Source organism: Candoia aspera, chromosome 2 (assembly GCF_035149785.1).
Source record: "Candoia aspera isolate rCanAsp1 chromosome 2, rCanAsp1.hap2, whole genome shotgun sequence".
Classification (NCBI taxonomy): Eukaryota; Metazoa; Chordata; class Lepidosauria; order Squamata; family Boidae; genus Candoia; species Candoia aspera.
Window position 1 is genome coordinate 255,531,661 of NC_086154.1, and position 23,884 is coordinate 255,555,544.

The following is a 23,884-nucleotide window of genomic DNA, read 5'->3' on the forward strand; positions in this document are numbered from 1 at the left end:
GCCCAGAGTCACTGGTTGAGATGGGCAGCTATAGAAATTGAATGAATGAATGAATGAATGAATGAATGAATGAATAAAACAGAGGACCCTATCATAGCTATGTATTACAATTCAGGCTATATGAACTGTATTTTTTTAATGGGGCAGCCTGTCAAGCCCTCTGAGGCTGGCAAGCTCGGAAAATAAGAAACACTTTGATTTCTGGAATGATCTTTATTGCTAGTAGGGTAATATAGCAGAATCTTGAACACCTACCAAAGCAGTTCTCCAGATCAACTTATACCTAGCCTAATTAAGGCAGAGTTACTCTCAGTCTCTTTCTCACACTTCCCCCACTCCCCTGGAATAAGATATCTTTTCTGTAATAGTCCTACTCCCTCTCTGTGTTCCCAGAATCTGCTAGACATTCCATCACCCAGGCCTACAAGAGAAGTGTTTTTTTAAATGGTCTTTACTTGTAGGAAAGTTCATTTTGCAGATAACCTGAAAAACTTTGTTGACTAGCTAAAAGCACTCTAGAATGGGAAGGCACTTGTGTCTGTTTCCAAATTGAAACTGGGAGTCCAGAGGATACGGTACACTGAGGAGTAGCAGATCCTCTTGACCTCTTCTCAGTTGCCCATGCTCACTTCTCATCTGGCTGGTCAGCAAACTCAAAAGAGGCCAAGAGTTGGGCTTCCTGGGCAAAATGGGGTGGCTGTCTCCTGCAGTTGGTTGGATTTGGCTATAATTAAAAGGCAGGAAATCGATATTTTTATTGCTTATTTTCTCCTATGGAAAATGGGGTTTTCCGTCTCAGATTCTAAAATTTCTCCATCAGGTTTCTGCAGCTCAAATTCAGGAAGACAAGTTGTTCTTGAGCAGGATAACGTGTTCAGCAGGATGAATCTATAGTTTTCCATCCTCTGCTTTAACAACTTGAGAGAATAAAAATATGCCTTTTTATGTTTTGTGACGAATGGCAACAATCCATATGGCCTAAATGCTACACAGAAAACTAGAATGCGTTGGGGGGTTAGGGGAAGGGAGAGGGTTAATCTCCAAGCGACTGCTGCTTCTGTAGGTAGTTCTTTTTTATGTGGTATTTCTGAAGAAACTAGGTTGACTTGAAACCCCGGTTGCCTCAGGCAAAACTCAAACTGGTTGCTGGTAATTTTTGCTTTTCCTCGCATTAGGAGAGGGGGAAAAAGAAACACAGCTTCGCCATGTTTGCCAACACACCCTCAGCCTGGGGAAAATAAAGAAGTCCTCAGGATCGTGAATTTTTCCAGTTCCCACACTGTTCTTTTAGCTTGTTTGTGTATCTGAATCACAGAGGAACTCCTGTTGCACTGCTCTGGGGTTCAAAAAATATTTAGTTTTTCTTGAAATATGACTTCCATTGTCATTTTTTAATTATTATTACTGCTGTGGTTATCATTTGCATTGTACTTTGTTTGTTTGTTCTGATTTTTTCATGTTATGGCCTGTTAATAAAAATTCTCCAGAAAGCTTAGCCTTGAGTTCTTGCTTTTAACTTGGGAGACAGCAGTCATCCCAGACTGACAAAATTTCTTTTGAGGATAATTAAGTGGCTCCAAAGTGGATCTGCAGAAGATAGTGTGGTGGTTTTGTCTCTCATGCATGGAAACTACACACTTAACTCTGTCACTTTTGAAAGCACGTATTCAAAGGTAGGGCAGTATAGCTTCCAGGCCAGTTCTCATTACAGCACTTGAAGTGTTTAATTTGCAAAAACATTCATGCGTCTTTTCCTGGTGCAGAAAATATTCTCATAATCACTTGAAGGAAAGATAATATGAATTTAGGAGAGAGGAAAGAAGGAAGGTCAGATATTCCAACAGAAGAGAATATATGTGGCTCAGGGTTGAACTGTGGAGTCCTTGGTGCTCTCTGAGCTTGGTTGTTTGATTGCAGATGTTGCAATACCCAACTAGGTAACATCAGTGCGAGTAAGTGTGACCAAACCCCACACTTACTCGCACTGATGATGTTACCTAGTTGGGTAATGAAACATCTGCAATCAAACAACCAAGCTCAGAGAGCACCAAGGACTCCCACAGGACAGATATTGTCTGTTTTTTCTATCTTACAAATAGAAATTCTGTGCAGTTCCCAACTTCTTCATCTTGTCAAAGTAGGGTTGCCAAATCTAGCATAAACCCATCCTGGACATTCCTCCCACTCCATAAATGTGTTACACTTGTGTATGTATGTGAATGTACGTATGCATGGCCACACTCCAAAAAACTATGCTGCCAAGACAGGAAAAAATAAGAATTCAGTTAAAAACTACTGACTAAAATGAGTTCTCTATAAAGTCAGGTAAGCCTTTTTTAAATTAATTGATCACTCAAGGAAATAAGCACACACTGTCTTTATCCCTGAAACAACAGAAATATCAAGAAAGAAGGAAAGATGGAGAGGGGATGAAGGGAATGGAAAGTAGGCTTCTCCCAAGCAACTGCTAATCTTCAAAAATATCCATGCTTTTTGGCAGCAATTTGCACCGCCTGACTATTCTGTTGTTTTCAGATGCTTCATCTGTTTTTATCAATGAAAGTAGGAGTATCCCCTCAGTTCACAGGTAGAATTGAGGAAGAGGAATAATTCTATCCACTTACAAATTTGTGATACTGCTTTTTACAGACTCCTGGTATTCATACTAAGAGAGTTTAAGCCTTAAAGATAAGCAGCATGTTGTACCACCAGGTATTCCACATTCCCAAGAGGACGCAAGAAGGTTAAGATAAACAGATTTATTGCAGAGAATTAGGAAGCCATGCATACAAGATGTTCTGTGACTAACAGCACTCAGAAATACTGCCCCACATATATTTTCATCCAGAGTTTAAATATTAGCACTCTTCTTCCTACCTTTTTGAATCCTAGAAACCTCCTATCATCTTGTTTACAAAATAGCTTTTTCTGAGATGAGAATCAAAAATTCTCACCTCACTATTTCAAACCTTATTCATAGTAAGAAGATTTTACCCTTAAGAGGAGACAGTGATTTCAATAACCTAGAAAGGTATTGGTCTCCCCTTCACTGGATGTGTTCAGTTGGAGGCCAGACAGCCATCTGTCAAGGATGATTTAATTTGGATTCCTGCCCTGAGCAGGGTTTGGACTCAGTGACCTAAATACTCCTTTCCAGCTGAAGAATTCTATAATTCTTACTATATATTACAAAAACTTGCATTCTGGCATAAATGTGATCTTTACAAACTAGATGTGACAATTCTAGGTCCATGTATTTTAATGTGGTTTAGACTGATATTATAGAAAGTATGAACTATGATCCCATCCATTTAGGCAGTTAGATAATCAGCATCAGAAGCTTAGTAGAATGGATGGATTCTTCCAATTCTTACTTAGTTCACAGCTTTTTTTTTCCATAGCAGCAAACACAGTTATACAGTTTCCCAAGTGGCCTTTAGAATGCGTTCGTATATCCTTCCTTCAGGATTTTTATTTCTTATTTTTTGGTGTATCCCTTTGCAGTCTTAGCTCCCAGTCTATGAGACAGGAAGCTGAATAGCGTCACAAATGTTTATGTGTATCAGAATCTGCACTGGATTCTTATCCAGCATTGAACAGAATAAACTTTAAAAATAACAGGCAATGTCACAAACAGCACTTATTTTAAAACAATGGTATGTGCCTGCTATCAAAGTTCTCCAAAGTCATCGCATCTTTTCCTTCCTGTTTGTACCTTGTGCCTTTAGGGACAAAGGATGACAAATATGTGAAGAAGAACTCCTGAATTTATTGTCTCTACATGAATAACAAAAATAGGACATCATAGTGAAATATGTTAAATTGATATTAATGTCTTCAGTAGGTTCTATGTGTAAAAATATAGTTTAAAAGTCAGTTCTGCACCTTCAGTTAATAAATCAGTCTTTGTTACGGATATGGATCAGCATAATTATTACATCTGTATTCCCAGTGATTATTTTAAACATACTTATTAATATAGTCATCTCAGTAGATACATGTTTCATTCCTGAGCTACTATTTGATGCTTAATTGTGACTTGGTTTGTAAGAAAAGAAAACCACATAGCAGTTTTAAGCTGAAAGAAGGGCTACTAAAATGTCTTGGGCTGAGGTCCCACTTCTGTGCAATTCATTCTAAAACAACTGATATGCATTGCGAGCCAGGATCTCTGGTAGACCTCTTCTTTCAAGGGTTCTCCAGTAAGAGGTACCTTGGATGGGCCACCACTGCTTGGCCTGAATCTTTTGGCACACCCCAGCCGGTTCAGCTGGGAAATTCTTAGCCCTTTAACAAGAACTTCTCCCTTCAGCCCAGCCCTTGGAACAATATCAAGGAAGGTGCTTCAGATCTTCCTGCCCAAAGGACAGAAAACAGAATTTGCCAAGCCTTGTGCCATTCCTGAAATCCAAGCAATAGCTGAGTAATGGTGAAGATTTGTATAAGATGAACGTTCTAATGAAAAATTTGCTTTTTAAACCTGTGGGGGCAAATCTTGAGATATCAAAAGGAGTTTATTAAGAAAAGGGAAATATAGGAAAACCAAGGGAAGGCAACAGTCACATGTATGGAATTAGAATTAAAATCAATACAGTTGGGGTTTGGCACAGGTTCTGAATTCATTGTAGAAGATGATGTAAGTGAAACCATCAGGCAGCCCTGCTTCTTGTTCCTGCCTGTCACCCTCATTTTTCAGAATATGGAGAATAATTCAAAAACTATCTCTTTGGGGGACTGACTGTTGCTTTTCCCAGTTAAGGAAAAGGTTCCATCAAACCCCTGGAGGCCAAATCCAACTTCCTAATGACCCTGTAATGGAATGATAACTAGTTTTCATTACAGGTAGTTGTGTGATTGCATGAAAAAGATTACATGGGAGAGAATTGGGGGAAAATAAAAGATGAAGAGTACTTCGGCCTCTTACCATAGAGTCAGTTTATCAGATGCCACTGCTACCCGTGAACCACAGTTGCCATACCAGAACAGTCAAGGAGTGTCATGCCAACTAAACTTATATTGATGTAGAACATTCACTCATTTATCCATGTTTCTGTCTTTTATATTTCTCAGTAAAGACATGTGTACTTGTAGTCCCAATAAAGTCATTGGCCATAGTTCAGCGTACAATTGTTTTGTCCTATAGGCTTATCCCTTGCTGAGGTTTAAGGTCGCAGCCCAAGGCTACATTGAATTATGGTCACTCAATTCAGTGGCAGTAAATAGTGAATTAACTTTAACGTCTACTGTATATTGAAGATTTGAAGGTGTTGATTAAAGCTTTTCAATATAGCCTAGACTTCATTGTTTCATTCCTTTACTTAATTCATAGTATTGCCTTTCTCTTGCTTGATTTTCTAATGTAGCAGAAGTAATTAACCTGTTCATGGAGTATTTGTGTCTTCCTTTTTTAGCAAAAAAAAAGGCATTCCTGTAATCATATAGAATGAGTCAGGGAAACTGACAACATTCAGGGATTTTGTATTCCTAATTGCTGGGAATGTACAGTGTAACTAAGAATTAATAATGAACTCATAAACATACATGGACATCTCAAAATGCCACAGAATTCTTAAGGCTGCAGACTTAAATATTTACTGCTGCAGATCTAAGCCCAGTAAGGTTTACCCTTGAGTAGACATGCATGAGGTTAGTTTCCTAGACTGTTCATTTGTTTTCTGCCTTCTCATTTATGTAATTTTCTACTTCATTAATGTTTATAGCAATCTTTCCCAACCACTCCAAATATTTTGAGTACAAACCTATCTTCTCCAGCCAACAGAGATGACTTTATGGTATCTTGAGGAGGAATGTTAAACTTGGTAATCCATTTCTGATCTTTTAAAAATGCTTAACTTTTGCCATCAGATACATTAAACATACATCGTTCCCCATCCAGTTACTGCCGCAAGCCGATCTATGCTTCCAAAATACCATTTCATATTTTTCCATTCCTACTTATCTCCTAAAAATGTTTTCCTCTGGTAGCTTAGGTTTTTTGAGTGGTTGAAAATGGAAATTGCTTACATAGTAAATTCCAGCAAATAAATCATTTCTTTTCTGCAGTATTAATCTCTGTTAACATGAATTTACACCCCACCCAGCTCCAAAGATTCCAAGTAGTTTACAGTAGGATCAAGGATATATACATAGACACACACACATACGCATGTGCCCTTAAGGTCTCGGTAAGTTTTTTCACAGCACCCCGCGGTTCCCAAACTGTGTTCCAGGGCACCACAGCACACAGTTTGGGAACCGTGGGCTTAACAGAAATAATAAACTCACAGGGCACCCTGGGATATTTTAAATTTTCGAGAGAAACACAGTGATACTAGGCTAGTAGTTTCTGTGGTGCACAGTTTGGGAACCACGGCCCTAAGATGTTTATATGTGGCTTAGAGAATATTTGTGGTATTCCCGGTGCTCTTTTGCTTTACCTGAAATTGTTCTGGCCTTCTGTATGCATCTTTTTAATCTCCTAAAAGGTTCAAAACAAATACTACCAAATATGAATGGTGGTCTGAAAACAAGCCATGTTCATTGCCATGATTACCACCATCGTACTTATTATCTAGTTCGTGTTCCATGTTGAGCTTAGGTAGACACACATGTTCATAAGCTATAACCCCACATTTTAAGGCCCCTTCAAATTTCTATTTCCACCAGATTAATTTTATAATACTTACCAAAGGGGGGTGGGTGGGACTAATTTCCCAGGAATGAGCTTCAGGCAGTAAACATCAGGAATTCATTCTTCTCATAGTTCTTGCAGATTTTTTTCTAGAAAATTGAGCATATTCATTTATCTGTGTTTCTCCCATTTTAGTGTAATGTTTTCCACGTGCTGTCCTTCATGGGAAATACTACAGTCCTCATGCAGAGGAAGACTTGATGTCAGAATTCTCACTTCCATAAATTACTTGTGTACTGAAAGATTAGTCCATGGAGTCAAGCATGCCACTGAATATCAGTTGCTGGAAAGCACCAGCAGGAGAGGGTTGCTGTCATTCCTGGCCTGCAGGCTTCCAGGAAGGAGATAGTTGGTCACTGTGGGGAACCATCATATTGCACTAAATAAACATTTGGTTTGAACTAGTTGGGCTCCTATTAACTTTTAAGATAAATTACCTTAATACAGTTCCTCTGACATAGTAGCATATCAGGACACTGCCTGGAGCATGTTTATGCTTACTTAGTTGATCTATGTACTGTAGTGGAGAGAATGAATCTTTGCTTTATATTTCCTTCTTTATAAAATCCTCCCTTTCTATTGCAAACACAATCCCAAACTGGGTTTAAAGACATTTATTTAAAGACATAAAATTTAAAGACATCCAGACTTGGCATTGGGATCATCACAAGAGATCCTAGTTCAAATTAATTCTCAAATTGCAAAGGAGGTTAGCTCTGAAGGGATTATTATTTTTCTAAGGTATTTTGTTTATCTTGAAAATAGCGTAACATTGTCTGGAAACAGTACTTTACACATGAATAAATTTAGCTACGTACGGACCCTGCTGCAGAACTCTTACCACTGAAAAGTTGCCTGTGAAGACAGATTACACATTAAATTTAATATGCAGTACATTTGCACATTTCCTCTTTCAATTTTCTTCCCCCACATCAGTTTTACTGAAGGTTTTACCTTTTTTTTTTTTGCTGAAAATGCAGGAAATTCAAGCAGTGCTTTTGAAAACTTCCTAGAATGATGACAAACAAGATGCATATGTTTCTCCTATAATAACCCAAAGCAAATAAAGCAAATTATCTGGTACTTTCTAATTAAGCCAAGTTTTGTTTTGTTTCTTAAAGAAATATCAGTGCCTGGCAGCAATAATTGGCTGGGTAAAGGTATAGATGCTGAAATTTAATCCAAACAACATGAAAATGCTCCTGGTTAGGAAACTGATTCAGGAATAGGATTTCAACCTGTTTTGAATGGGATAATGCTCCCCTTAAAGGATCATGTCTGCTGTATGAGAGCATTTCTAGATTCAGCTTTGCATGTGGAAACTCAAATGGTAAATAGACCTAGGAGAGTCTTGCCCAGATTACATTGGTGCTCTGACCATGTTGCTCAAAGTCACTCTTGGCCCAGCTTATGGGTTAGTAGCAAACATTTGGAGGTGAATTACAGCAACACACTATAGCTGATTTTATTTCTAGAGCTAAGTGATCTCATATACTGTATATGACTTGATATGCTTATAGTAGATTCTGCTTACCTTGGAGGTACTTTACACAAGTTACTCAATAATCTGTGAGTTTGCTATGTTTATGAAGTGGATACCAGAACCTCACATTCAATCAACCTGCCTTAGCTTCCCTTTTAGAGAAGGGTTTTGCACCTTCCTTTGTAGGTTCTAGAGAACTTCGTCACTTGTGCAAAGAAGTTGCTTGATATTTTAGAATTTGTCTCCAAAATCAGGGAGGGCTGGCACCTAAACACATACAAAGAACATTTGGATAGCTATCAGAACTATCGTTACGATTTCATAGTTGGAAGCCAAGTGAAAGTTTTGCAAGAGGAGTGTTCACAATTGTTTCAGAAGCCTAAACTATGAAGTACCAAAATGCCAGTCTAATAATATATCTTTTCACATGGATAGCAGCTGTTGCATTGAAGGATAATTGGTAAAACCTTCCTTATTTAAGCCTCTGTCTTGAGGAGAAAGCCCAATTCAGTTGTTTTGCAGCTGGGTACAAAAGTTACCGTACAGGAAAATAAAACATTTTTAGTAATGGTGAAATGTTTTTATAACTTTGTTTATATCTGCCCTAATGGCATGTGTATACTCAGAGATGCCTCAGCTTTGTACTGATGGTTTAAGACAATGAAAAACAGTGTTTTTCTCTCTGTTGACAGTATTTTTGCCATTCATATATACATTCTGTTCTTGACTTTCTGCTTGTTATCCATCCTGTTTCTTCCCATTTCCAAAAGTCCAAAAGGAAACTATTAGCCTTCTTATAGACTAGCTGAAGAAGGGGAGTAAATTAGCTCTGTTTCTCCTAAAGCACCTTGCTGCATTTCTACATTGGGGGTGGAAGAAAGGAACATCCCACTCATTTCCTTCTGCAGAGTAGAGGGTAAAACTCCCATCTTGTCTCTATAGCTTCTTAACTCTTTTGCATGCAGTTCCTTCTGCTGCCAAGGATATTATTAAAGGCAGTGGTCAGTTATTCTACTGATCAATTTGGAAGGCTTGCCCTTAGAGATTTATGGAATTCAACAGATTCCTGAATGGAATAGGACTCTACTTGCTGCTTCTGTTGAGGAAGGGTCATCTGAGGTAACTAGATGTTAGTAGTGAACAGAACTCTATCTTTTGATGATTTTCAAAGAGGAAATTTCAGCTTGAGCAATTTCCCCCATTTTTTTATTTTTATTTTTTTATTTTGAGTCAAGTGTGGACTCCTGGTGACTGCCTGGACTAGTCTCTGCAGTTTTCTTGGCAAGATTTCAGAAGTGGCTTGCCAGTGCCTGCTTCTTTCTTCCCCGTTGCTACCATTATAATATCCTAAACAGCCCTTCACAAAACCAGGCACTTCTGGGCACAAAGCTGGTTTATTCCTGGGCACTTAAGGCCACGGTCAGCTTATTTTTCCATAACGGTTTTATTATTTATTTAGCACTGAGCCTGCTGGATACTAAAAGGATCCCATAGCAGTTGGTAAAAAATAATAAAATACAATTACATTGGGACTGCTTCTGGTGCCCTTATCGAGAAAGCCCTGATGACCTTCCCAGAGGTGTAGAGTTTGATGGAATTCACGTGCATTTATTTGCAATTGCTGTGTTAAGAGCTGTCCAAAAGGCCACATACAATTGCTTTCATTTCTAAAAATAATAAAATCAGTCTGTTGAGCCTTTTGAGATAGATGACTTATTTAATTGCCAGGCAAATTAATTTTGCTGAGAATAGAATATGGGAAAGAAATAAAGGTGTTACGTTGCATCAAAATTATTTGGTCTGCTAAAAAGTTTAGTTAATTTGTTCTTGAATGCTAACCTAGGGAAAAAAGTAACGAAGTATTCTAATATCTATTGTACACATATTAATATGTTCTGACTAATAATATCTTTCTTTGTTTCTTGTAGGCCCAGGACTTGAACGTGATTGAAGAAGTCATTCGAATGATGTTAGAAATAATCAACTCCTGCTTGACAAATTCCCTCCATCATAACCCCAATTTAGTGTATGCACTGTTATATAAACGGGATCTCTTTGAGCAATTTCGAACTCACCCTTCTTTCCAGGATATAATGCAGAACATAGATCTGGTATGTGCTTGTTATCCTCTGTGAAAATACTATTTACATCTTAAAATAGCTACTTTCATATAGATACACACATAGACACACATTCTTGCATTATAGTTGCTGCAATGCCCAACTTCCTGATCCCATTGAAAACCAATTCTGGAGATTATTCCCCCACCATAAACGCATGCATGTGGTAGAGTTGTATGTTTGTGTGCCTGTATGTGTGTTTGTTCCTTTGAGACAGAGAGACACAAATGCGCAGACACAAACACACACGGTCCTCTTGTTCCTGCTAAACAAACATATTCCAAAAAAAATTGTGGGAATGGGTTGACTGGAAAGGGAAGGAACAAGAAGCAGAGAAGGGAACAAAATGAATGAATGTGAATGAATGAAGATAGAGCAAGGGGAAGAGGTAGTTGCATCTGGAAAGAAAGAAAAAAGTAGGAAAACTCTCTTGCAAAGAGTTACAGATAGTCCTCAGTTAACGACAGCAGTTGGGACTGGAATTGCCCTCACTAAGTGACAAGGTCATAAAGCATGACATCACATGACCACACCACTTAGCAATGGCAGTTCTGGCAGTCCCAGTTGCCATCATTAAGCAAATCCCACGTTGTTGTTAAGCGTGATGTCACCATTTGCAACCTCCTGCCGGCTTCCCCATTGACTTTGCTTGTGGGAAGCCGGCAGGCAACGTTGGAAATCGCAATCACATGACCATGGCTCGCTGCAATGTCATAATCATGAACCAGGTACCAAGTGCCCAGATTGCAAACATGTGACCACAGGGACGCTGTGATGGCCGGAACTCCAAGGACTGGTCATAACTACCGCTTGTTCAGCACCATTGCAAGTTTGAACAATCGCTGAATGAATGGACATAAGCCAGGGACTAACTGTAAAATTAACCAGCAAGCAGTCTGTCCCCAGCAACAACTAATCTCAAAGGCATCCATGCTTTTCAGCCGCAGTTGAATTCCACACATCTCTTTCCATTCTGTGGTTTTCAGTAGCTGCTTCTATTCTTATCAGTAATTGCAAAAACATTTTCTCCATTCTTCAGGGGTCAATGGAGAGGAATAGTTCTATCCGTATCGAGTATAATTTTGTGACGTTGTTTTTTACAGGCTAATGGAAACCACAATAAGAGGATTTTAACCCTTAGAGTCAGAAAATAGTTTAAATTACCAAAACTGATGGTGGACTTCCCTTCACTGGGTGTGTTCAGATGGAGGGGAATGGGGATGCTTTAATGTGGATTCCTGCGCTGAGCTGGAATTAGACTTAATGCCTTAAATAACCCCTTCCAACTCTGTGATTATGATTGCAGAAGTGCAGTTCATGGGCACTATCCAGAGATTAGAAAATAATGGAGGCTCTGCTTTTAGACTAACAAACTATTGAACCTGACATAAGCAGAAAGAAATATGCAAATTCAGGCACCAGTTGCTCTGTAATGGCCATTACCCAGAACAGAATGTCAATAAATAAGATCCTCTCCAATCTATAGCCCCTAAAATGAGTTTTACTGGACTGAATGTCATTGGGACTGTGGAACTACTGTTGATAGGCCTGGGGAAAGAATTGAAAAGTTTTCATTCATCGTGGTACTCTTTGGGTTCAAGTTTATGCAGTCTGTAAAACCGACCTTTCAGAGAGGACAGAAATATCTCTATTGGATACAAGGGCAATGGAATTTGCTAGCCCTTCAACAGGCCTCTTCACTTGCCATCTTTCAAAAGCTTTCCAAGACCTCTGCGTTTAAGAAGTTTCCACTAAGATAGTTCTTAGCTGTTGTGCTTCTTTCTAAATTTAGCTGTCCACCTACTAGATATATCTACATTTTTATATTGTACTTTTCATTCTACAAGAAACTACCATTAAAATTTTTACAGAAGTGGTGTATGATAGCTGCTTCCATAGGAGAATTTAAATATTTTTTATACTGTGAGAAACCTACTTTGGCAAAAATGCCTCCACATTTCCTTGCAGAGAAATTGATAGGAGCCCTGTCAGTGTCGTTGATAGGGCCCCTGATTGCTTCAGCCTTATAGCAGGAGAGGATATTTCTTCATTTGTTGCTCCAAATGGTAATATTTATTTATTTGTTTATTTATTTTTCAGGCCCCCTATTACCACAATTAATAATTAGTTAGTTTTTTTATTATTACTGTTATTATTAATATTAATATACTGCTTTATCTTCTGAAGAGCACCTAAAGAAACATATAAAAATAATGCAGACACACAATTTTAAAATGAGTAAAAAAAATGCTTTATCAGTTCCTCCAGCCAAACTGTAGGAATATAATATATTTGATTACAAGCATAGTTGTTAACATCAGTTCATTGGAACAAATAAATCCATGCTTATTTATTCAGTGAGCTCAGAGGAATTATAACAGACAAAAAGAAGTCTTAACGCTCTCAAAAAGCTAGTCAACAAGTATAACAACGACTGGAAAATGCTAGATCTACATTAAATGTTGGAAATCAGAATTTATTAATGAATTCTTGGCAGAGATGTTTCAATAATGCAGTTTGTCAGTTGTCACTATTTGATCAACTGAATTTATAGATATTTTTTTCTGAAAAGCTGTTCAACAATGTTTTCATATGTGTTCGTTTAAAATAGTTTCTTCAAGCTTTTCATCAAATGATCAGCATGGGAGGTTTACATCAAAATAAAAGCTGTTATATTAAAACCAGCATAAGGACAGTATTACAGTACAGAATAACAGGAAAACAAAAGAAAAAGTAACAACATTAGCTATTCTTGCCAGGCCTCCCAAAGTCCTGTGAAAAAATAGAATTTTGACTTGCTACCTAAAACCCATCAATATGGAAACCCACCAGCCACCTTCCAAAGGGAGTTTAATAAACGTGTACCACAACTGTGCCTGGATAATGAGAAACATGAAATTAGAGTTGAAGATTGTTAAGATATGCTGGATGGGACAGTATATGACTTTAAATATCAACATCAGCACTTTACATTGGACCTGGAAGCTAATACTGTACAGCAGCAGATTAATATGTTCTTTCTGGTCAGAGTTCATCACCCTACTGCCATATGTCTAATTTGTCTTAGAAAATACCAACAATTACTGCAGAGGTAGGGAGATGGATCTAGCCTGGATAAAGTCCAGATGTGCCTCCCCTCCTAATACTGCGTTTAATGAACTTCCCTCTATTACTCTCTGTCCCTGGACCTCAACTATTGCTCTGCAGGAAAGACCAATGGCATACTTGCTCCCAGTATTCTGTATAGAGATGATCTAGACAAGACAAGTGGACAGCCATCTCTCCCTGTCTGTCAGCCTTACCAGGTAGACCAGACAGGAAACATAACCAGATAAGCTAATTCTACTTTACTGTAAATTCTGAGCCTCTTGCCTCACCGATTATGCAGCTGCGGGCTATGCTGTCTCTTATCTGATCGTTCCCTAGGCAGCATCTCTTCGCCCTGTCTCCCAAGGTCTTTCCCACATACCATTACATTGCCTCACCTACCGCAGGGTGGTTGCCCACCATGTTTCTTCAGGATTGTGCTCATGGCAGCAAAGGCCCCAGGGGTTGTGCCCACTGTACCTGAGAGGCAGCCTTCCCTAAAGATAAAGGGTGAGATGCAGACAAAGCAGAGTGGATCTTGCCATTGCTAATGAAGGAATGTCAGCCAGATCAGCTTCACCTGTGCCCTACCTTCTCCCTGAGGGGGAAGGATGAAGAACAGACAGAAAGCAACTGAGGAGGAAGTGGAGCAGTGAAGAGCGGAGCAGGGCTTAGGAGGAGGTCCTTTTACTTGGAGCTCTACCGACTGACTATGCTGGCCCAATGGTCTGTGTGTTCCCCATCACAGATTTATTGTAAAACAAAGGGGATCCCTTGTTGAAGAGATTTCAGTCACCCTGCTGCTGAATAAGAGACTGTTCCTTTTCAAGTCTCTGCCCGTGGTCTTCAGATGATGCAGAGAAAAAAGACAAACAGTAGAAAGATACGCTATGCACCTTATATTCTTAAAGCTGTGCGTAATGTTATTTGCAGAATACATGAATTACGCTTGCTTAGATTTGTGGGTTTGAGCTGTAACAGCTCTAATATTGTGCAGATAAAAAACATCTGGGTCACTTAGTAACCAAGGCTAGTATGAATTCTGTTTTCATTTATTGCTAAAGTCTGTTCCAGAACTAAATGGACTCCCCTTCTGGGGAATGTGATCAGTTTTTTCTTCCTGGCAGTTGTGAATGCTGGACTGAAGTCATGCATGTTGTAGAAAGTTGGCTATTTCTTTTGTTGTGTTGAGAATTTTCCTACTAGATAAATCAGTCTGATAGGCAACAGCAACAAAAAGATCTCTGAAAGTAGAAGGGAAATCTAAATAAATAAGTGGTGAAGAACGATCAAACCTTTTGCTACTGTTGTCAGTTCGCTTGTAAGGATGCCATTGTACTCACAACGCAGATGTATTGTTTTTAAATGACCTATGGGGATTTAACAGGACTTGTTGGGTTTAAAACAAGGAAGGTAGTTGTAGTCCTGAGCAGCAGATACCAAGGAGTAGCTTTAGAATTGGAGACACCCTCCAGTTGTTCAGCCATTGGCTGTACACAGTTGTGGAGTCAAGCTGAGCAAGGCTGATTGACTGTCTTTTCAGGGGCAGATACATTATTGAGCTTAAAGGACCTGGAAAACCTCCAGTTTCTATCTTGTTTCTGCTGTGAAGTCTCTGACTTGGTTGCCTTCTATTCAGGAGCCCATTTAGCTTGAGGATGGCTCTAACAGTCTCCATTTTGTTCTGGAAGAGGTTGGGGTTTTCCAACGTTTTTCCTCATGCAGAGAGACAGACTCCAAAATGTTCCTGCGCTAGTAAGAGCCTTTTTTTTTTTTTTTAAAGATAAAGAAGATGGTGAGGCACAACTCCAAGGCACCATGGAGAAAGTTCACCATCAGAAGTCACTTAAACAAGAGCCTGCCTTCCATCCCCTCTCCCACCTCATAGCATTATGGTAGCTAAGCATTTGTTTGTCCGTTGAATCTCCATTCCAGAGCAAGAGGCTCTGCATGCTTTCTTCTTGCCAGCAAATGCAACTCCACCAGAAAGTCATCAGGATGTGAGAGTGCCTGAATCCTAAAAGTCAAGGATCTGAGATGGAGATGATAGAAGCAGCTAGCTGCTCAGAGGCTACTATGAACCCTTTTGCAAGATCTCCCAGGAGAGTTAAGAGTTGCTTTGTCCCAGTTTCTCCTTCCAGAATGGGGAGAGTGACTTTTTGCTTCTACCATATCACCCGAATGGGAAAATCTGTTCAAGTATCAGCCAGGATGTTTGTGTGTCTGTTGGAAAAAAAGAACAAATTTGGATTGGCTGGTGGAATGGCTTCCTTGAGTTCCTTATCTGCTAGAGAAAGATACAGCTGGGCATTAGGAACCTGAAACAGATGTAGGAGATAAAAATGCCTACTCTTTCCCCTTGGAGGTTCCGTCATTTTGTGGCAAGTGCTACTTGTCAAACAGCATTGGGGGGGGGGGGAATGTGTGCTTCTAATTGGTTGCTTTTAACATTTTTGAAAGAAATTTGTTTAGGATTTGCAGTAGGGAATGATTAGTATCAGCAGACAAAGTTATTTCACTACTGATAAACACTTTTCCTATTGAATTTCATTTGCTTTGCACTTTTAAGCTTTTCTCAAAAGCCTTGGGTGCTGGCCTGAACAATCCTGTCCTCCAGATTAGGGAGGCAGTGTCTGCAGTTGGCTTGCAGCAATGGTGTGTCTCATTTGAATCCCTGAATAATCAGACCATCAGCTCTCTTTTGTTTTACTAATAGCAGCCGAGTTGTAAAGGCCTAATTAGGCTTAATGGCTCCAGGTGGGTGTCTAACTCTTGAGTACAAAGGAATCTCAAGCAGCAAACCATTTCCAAGTCCTTGAAGGAGATTATTAAAGGAATGTTAGCACCCTCAGTGACAGGTCCAATGTTCCTGTCTATTTGATTTCTCAAGGTAATGTGTATATTTCGAGACTTTGCTAGACTGGTAGACGTCTCTTCCCTATAATACCCTGAAAAAACCCAAAGTGAGGTAGGTATTGTAGTGGAAGTTCAGCAAGTCCAAACAGAATTCACCATTTTGAGATGTGGTTACACTACTCCTGCGCTCCTGGGTTGACTTGGGATCATGCAGTGCAGGCCGTCAAGGAGTGCAGCCTGCTAAAATGGCGGCATGGGTCTACTGGGATTTTTAAAAATAATGACGTACGTGTTAATTATCTAGGAAAATTGGGAAAGCAGTTGATGGCTTCTATAGTGAAAAGCAGCAGATGTGTACATGATGCTTTAGAATAGTTTTCCAACATGCTGAGAATTCTGGGAATTGTAGTCTCACCATATATAGGAGACTTCTGGTTGGGGATGGCCGCTTTAGAAAGAGACATATATACACGTGTAATGGATGGAAGGAATGCAAAGAATGGTCATTGTAGCTTGCAAGGCAGGGGGAGGGTTCTGATAGGATTCAGAGCTGAACAAACCATCTTTACAAGAGATAATTATGGGTTTATTTGGGGTTCCACCCATACTGCTATATTGTCCTCTGCCATTTATTCAGTTTCTTGCATAAGATGTTTGTTGCTTGTCCTCAGGAAGCTTACCTTTTTGTGAATGTGGTGTTTGATGCTGATCACCATTTGGGGACATGACCCCCCCCCAACAACTCCCATGAAAATCATTTTGTGACAAAGTAATTGTTTTAAGAAACTAAGAGTGGTAGTACTGTATATGATGGCAGTATGCACTAAGTTTCTAAAGCAGTAGAAAGGTAATCATGACTAAGATGGGATAAGATTTGAATGGGGGACATTGTGGGTATCCACAGCTTAATCTCTTGATCACTGTGTTATACAGATAGATGGACATTTTTGGATCACGACCATCAAACAAGATGCAGATTTGAAACAAATAATACTTAAATTTTGGCTCATTTAGGTTATGAATATTTAGTATTATTTTTAATCTAGCATTCAATTATATAGTTGACAAATATCAATGAAGAAGCTACTCAATCGTCGTCATAATTCAGTTGTGCAGATTTCAAATTTTGTTCTTTAATCTGGTTTACAGATTCCTGGCATTGCTTAATTAAACCATGTTACTTTGCTTATTCCCCGCTTCATTCAAGGTGATCAGCTTCTTTAGCTCACGGATTGAGCATCCTGGAGCCGAGCTGTCAGTGGAGCGAGTACTAGAAATTATCAAACAAGGAGCTGTTGCCCTACCCAAAGACAGGCTCCGGGTGAGTGATGGCAACACTAACTTTAAGAGTACTTCATCTGTTTTTCAGATTACTAGCATAGTCTGTTGCAGTGCTTCTCAACCTTGGCAGCTTTCAGATGGGTGGACTCCAACTCCCAGAATTCCCTAGTCAGCTGGCTAGGGAATTCTGGGAGTTGGAGTCCACCCATCTGAAAGCTGCCAAGGTTGAGAAACAGTGGTCTGTTGTATATAATTGTACTGAGTTCCACATGTATTTGTGTTCAGTTATCTGTTGGATAATTAATCTATAATATGTTATGCAAATAACCTGGATAAAAGAACAAATGATTGTGGGACAAAATAACCATTTGCCTAATCTTACACTTTTTAAAGGGCCCTACTGAATTAGGTTTTATTTGACTGTATGTGTAAAAATTTTATGACTGTATCTTTAAGAACTGAAATTGTACCAATCATAGTACTTAAAGCCATGGGAAGAAACCTAAGCATACTGTCAAACAAAACCTCACTGAAACATAAAATAATGGCCTAGATCGGTTATTTTTCCCAGTCTCTCATGTGGGTTCAGTGGGAAGTGGACGTAATGATTTTTAAAGAGCGTGTGCATGTCCAGGATGCAAAATGCATGACACAAATGCAGAATGTATGGCCAGCTGCTGAATTGCAACTAGGATAGACTTCCCCATTGTTTTGAATTGCAGCTCCTGAACCTCCGTTGTCTAAATACGGAAAGACATGAGATTGGGAAGGGCTGGGCTAGATTGACATGCTCTAGCTTTTTTTTCATTTGTGCATTATGTATGGCTTTAGCAATGAACAGGCATGCCATGTAAGAGAGGAGAGAGAGCATGGTCTTCCTTTCCCATGATATGTGCACACAGGGGAAGATAGTAATATCCAAAGCAAGTGAAATAGGGGAAAAAACACCATTTCTACCTAATTAAAAATCTTGAATAAGAGGAAACATATTTAAACATAACCACCTCTATTTATATGGGTTCCTTAGCTACAATTAAGGCAAAATTTGTTCTGAGGAGGAGATAGAAAAATTCCACAGTCTCATAATTGTAATAGAGTTATAATAGACCCGTGACATTTGCACAAAAGTCTGCTATAGTGTCATTGTTAAAGTCTTTAGTCTAATAACACATTTTGTTCTGTACTTCTTTTATGGGAATATTTCAAGCCTGTCCTATAGGAATACTATAGTTCTCAAGGTGGACTCTAACCAGTAAAACAAGTTGACATGTAACTATGGAATTTATACAATCCCTAGGAACATGGAATTCACTCTCCTCCACATACAGTGATGTATAAGGACAATGTAAGAGAAAGCATGACTAAAATCACCATACAATTTTAATTAAAACAGCATCCTGATAAAACAACAAAAAGCAGCAACTAACATAGCAGTCAGGTAAATCCTATCAACTAATTGGATTGCCTGGGCAGACAATAAGGTTTTGTGGTGCTGAAGATACTGAACATTTGGGAGTATTTTTATCATATTTGGGATAATGCGCAGAGAAACCTTCCTTCCTTGTTTTTACATCATATACCCAAAGTCCTTAAAAGAAAAGTTTCTGCTAACATTTGTAAGGCATAAGGTAGATGACATAGAGCAGTGTTTCTCAACCTTGGCAGCTTGAAGATGTGTGCATTTCAACTCCCAGAATTCCCCAGCACACATCTTCAAGATGCTAAGGTTGAGAAACGCTGACATAGCAAGAGAGTGTCAACTCTTTAGGGCTCTGTAGATTAACCCTAGTACCTAGAATTGGGCTAAAATAGGCAGTCATTGCAGTTTATTGCGATTGAGTATGGTATGATTGTACCTGACTATATTGCTCATAAAGCGTGGAGTAGAAATGAAGTTTCTGGGACAGCCACCAGTAGAAAACATTAATCTAATCCAAAGGTCATTCAAGATGAACCATTGTGGCCAGATTACCTTTGTTCATGAACTATTTTTGTGGGCAAATCAACCATCTTCTGCTATTGTGCCATATAAAAATATAATACATGTAGCTGAATGTCCAGGGAAAAGCTGGATCAAAAAGCATCTCCTAAGCTGGGTAGAGAGAGATGCATCCCCATTAGATTAGGACACATACCAAGTTAGACATAGGAACTCTCTACCTGTATGCACATCAAATTGAGATTCCATTACCACAAAACCCCATAAACCCCATCGTGGGATCAACAGTTACCCCTTAGGAAATGCAGGCAGGTTCAAATAAGCGGGCATGTTATTTAGAGTAACATCATATACAGGAACACACTGTAAGTTAAGATAACAAGGACTTGCATTTGTTTGGATAATTGAGAAGAGAATGTTTACACTGTAAATGTAACCAAAGATACTTGAATGCCTGACTCTCAGCTTGCTGTCCCACTGAACATATGCGGCATGTGATTTTCTTTCGTTTTGTTGCATATGCCAGCTCCACAGTTTAGGGTGGACAATTACAGATGCCTAGGAGGGGAACTGCTACAGTTCTGATCCCATAAAACCGTTGTGCCGTTCTTTCAGAAGCATACGCTACCACCACAAACCTTTAAGGTCAGATATATCAAAGCATGCAGCTGAGAGGGAAAAAGCAAATGCATTTGACAAGTTCTTGAGAATGGGAACATGAGTCGGCATCTTCACCTGACTGCTGTTCAAGATAAGTGCAGTATAATTAGCTGTCAGTTTAAAGTGCTGCTGGCTGCGTGCGGTGTCGGGCAGGAGAAGTCCAAACTGGGTAATTAACTGCCTTGGAAGATAGCAGCAGGAGCCAGGAGATAAAAAGGCAGGTGTTGAAATACCCGGCTCTTAGATTTTTCCTTCACCTTGTGGGAGGAGATAAATGAAGTTAATAGGCCTGGGTGGTGGGGTGGAGGCGGCAGCATTCAAAGATAGAGCTGTCGCCTTCTTAGACAAGCAGCCCACATTTACAGGCTTTCCATTTTATTGCAGAAGATTATGAGGAGGAGGCACTTGAAGATCTTTGCGATTAGTCCAAGCATTGGTCTTCCTTGTTATCTTTTCTCCCCCTCCCCACTTCCAAAGTTCATAGTCACTCCTCCCCACCTAACTTTGGGTGAAAGGATCTCTAGTTTGAGCATTGGGCCTCAGAAAAGTGAAACCATGTCTGGAGTCTGGGAGTTATCTCAGAATTTTTGTGGAAGTTAGCCAGATAGCTGCCCCCCCTTTTTTTGGAGGGGGGTAATAAGTGGGATAACCTGTTCTGAATGCCAGACATTATTAACTGGAAGCTTATGTTCAAGTTCATAGAATATATAGCATTTAAGAGATCACATTCAGATGCTTTTGAAAGAAACTTCCTGCCAGTTAATCTATTTGAAGAGAAAACATTTATTTTATAAACGGTTTTCCCCTGTTGAGTTTTCGAGTTTTATTTCATAGTGCATTGCTTAGGGGGGGTTTGTAATTATTATTATTCCTTTATGTTCCCACATACTACCCAGGATGCTGTTTCATTGTCCTTTGCCTGCATTGTGTGGAAAAGCTAGTCTTAACAGCAGAACATTGAGGTCTGTTCCTTAAAATCCAAGCCTAAGAGGGAAAGGAGGAATTGTGCTGTTCAGTTCATTTGTATGCAAATCCTCTTTCCCTCCGGCAGTCCAAAATGCTGGCTTTCTTTTTTTTTCCCAGTAGATGGCTGCAAATGCACTAAATTTTCAGGGGAAATAGCCCCTCCGAAACAAGCTACAGGGATGAATAACCAGAGGAGGCACTGTGATATTTAGAACTAGTAGGCTCTTAATCCCAAAATTAATATTACAGAATGGGCATACAATTCCTTTGGATAAGACAACTATGCCAGCTCTACGAGAAAGCAAACATTCATGGTCATCAAGCAACTGGAGCGATAAGACATACATTTTCTTAGAAATTGTGACTTGGGAGCGCAAAAGTATTGCTCTCTTCTGCAGGGGAATCACAGTTTGGAATTTTGAAATGCAAGTTTGAGAAGAGATGGCTAAAATTTAAGCCTGAGCAAAGGGAGCATTAATTTGAGAGGCACAACAGTCTAGTGCTCAGTTAACTTGGTTCATGGGTTCATGGAATGATTTCAAGAAGAATCTGAATTAGCTCTGCTGGATCTGCCGAATTCTTGAACTGGATGATACGTCTCCACTGGTCTAAATTCCAAGGCAGGATGCAAATAGAGCTGCTAGATGGATTTATTTTTCTAGTTATACATGGTCTTTGGGCAATTTATAATCTCTTTTTTGGGAGGGGGCATCTTTCTCTTTTACTTTTTAACTGTAGGTCACCCAGGCAAGTAGGCACACAGACCTGGTAGACTTTAATACCTGTCATCTGGTCTTTTAGACAAAACTCTTAGATCTTCACAGGATGTGTTAATGCAGAACCCGGATAAACATTGGGTATAAATACTCTAATTTGGTTTCCTTTATTGAATTGGGGTTGGACTCAGTGGCCCCTTACTACTCTATAATTCTCTGTTCATCATATTTCTGAAATCTAAACCTTCTTAAAAGATTAAACAGGCTAGAAACCAGGAGACTGAGAGTTCTAGTCCTGCCTTAGGCCTGAAAGCCGGCTGGGTGACCTTGGCCAGTCCCTCTCTCTCAGCCCAACCCACCTCACAGGGTTGCTGTTGTGGAGAAAATAGAAGGAGGAAGGAGTATTGGGTATGTTCCCTGCCTTGAGTTATTTATAAAAAAATAATAAAGGCAGGATAGAAAATAAATAAAATAAATTGCCTTTCAGCAAGTGGTTATATGGAATATCCACAAAATGAATTGTACTTTCATTTCTAGAGATTTGAAAATGCCACCAACATACCCAGTAAAATATCTCTTCTTGCCAGTTTTCTGAAAAAAGTTTTTTTTTAAAGGTCTCGTTCATTCCAAGGATTAGTTTATTTTGCTGCTAGAAAGAGAAGTTATTTTTCCACATAAGGTCCTAGTTACATTTAAGATTGGTCAAAGGGTTGCTTGATTTAACAGCAGTGGTGTTTATCATGGCATCCACAACCCCTGTATGATTCTGAAAGCGAGATCATATGTGTTGAAATTACCTTATTTATATATTATTCTTAATGTTTGAAAAGGGGGATGTGCACTCTTACCTCTCCCCAGGTATCCACTGGCCCTGAAAATACTCCAGTGCATATTTCAATAAACATGGCTATAGACTTCTTCAGAGAAGGGGAAGTCCCTAGATGGGCTGCAGGGAATTCATTTTTAAATTGTGACTAAACCAGAGGATTCAAAGCACCTAAGTTCACTTTTATATTGTAGCTGTCAGTCAGTTCTGGAGTTAAACAATATTCCTGGCGTCATTTAGATCGAAGCATGAAGCGTGATCTCTGTCAGTGTTTCTCAACCTCAGCAACTTTAAGCTGTGTGGACTTCAACTTCCAGAATTCTCCAGCTGGCTGGGGAATTCTGGGAGTTGAAGTCCACACGGCTTAAAGTTGCTGAGGTTGAGAAACACCAAACTATGTTATAGAGAAGAGGTATCAGATAGCGATAGGGGAATTACTACTCGGGAGGAAGAATATTAAGGCACCTTACCAGCGCTGCTGACTAATGCAAGAAGGAATGACTCAATTTATTTTACCTGTCATTCTGGCATTAAAGCTGTAAAATGTCCCCGTGCTTCTCTGGCACCCTTTGGTCCCTGTAGAAAAAGGACTGTAAACCCAACTTTTCCCTCTCAACATAGGCAAAGGCCATTAGTGAGACTTCCTTGAATTTCTGCCATGAAGGCTCATTCATGTAGTGTCACATTTTTACGGTAAGCAAGCCACAGAGTTCTGTGACAGAACATGATCACCCAGCTTTTCTGCTTAGGGAGCTCTCCATAAAACCTTTTTCTTTGTAACTTAACAACCTTATTTTTGTCCCGCATCCAAGAATGTGAAGAGTTGTTGCTTAGCATTTTGCATAGCAGCAGCTAAGCCACCACTAATGGTTACCAAGAAACAAGAGTTTGATCTTTAGGAAATATCATATTTATTTACATTTAATCAACGTGTATACCACCTCAGTCATGAAAGCAAATAATTGGGTTCCTTTTTGCTTAGGGGAAACACACACATGGGTGCCCTGTAAGAAGAATTTTAGGGGAGTGCCCCTAAAGACAGTCTTGCAGTACTTTGTGCCACAATTTCAATTTATTACAGCCCAAAGGCCCAAATACTTTATGCCACAAGCTTTTCCCACATCTGATCATGTGGGCTTTAGTTGCCCACCATTCGTGCTTCAATAAATGAGTTAACCAGGAAGGCATCACAAGAGTCTTATTTTGTTTGCTTGCTTATTTTTCAGGATGGATATAAACTATGATGCCAAAAAAAACCC

The 23,884-nt window shown here is 39.4% G+C and overlaps 1 protein-coding gene across 2 annotated transcripts in view; it reads left to right on the forward strand.

Annotated features, from left to right (window-relative positions):
• The window catches only part of DYM (dymeclin), a 193,211-nt gene that overhangs the window by 142,515 nt on the left and 26,812 nt on the right, over positions 1–23,884 (forward strand). For both annotated transcript variants that reach the window (XM_063295837.1, XM_063295838.1), the window contains 2 exons: positions 10,103–10,285; positions 17,445–17,558. In XM_063295837.1, the coding sequence (XP_063151907.1) occupies positions 10,103–10,285; positions 17,445–17,558 (297 nt within the window). The remainder of the gene's footprint in view (positions 1–10,102; positions 10,286–17,444; positions 17,559–23,884) is intronic.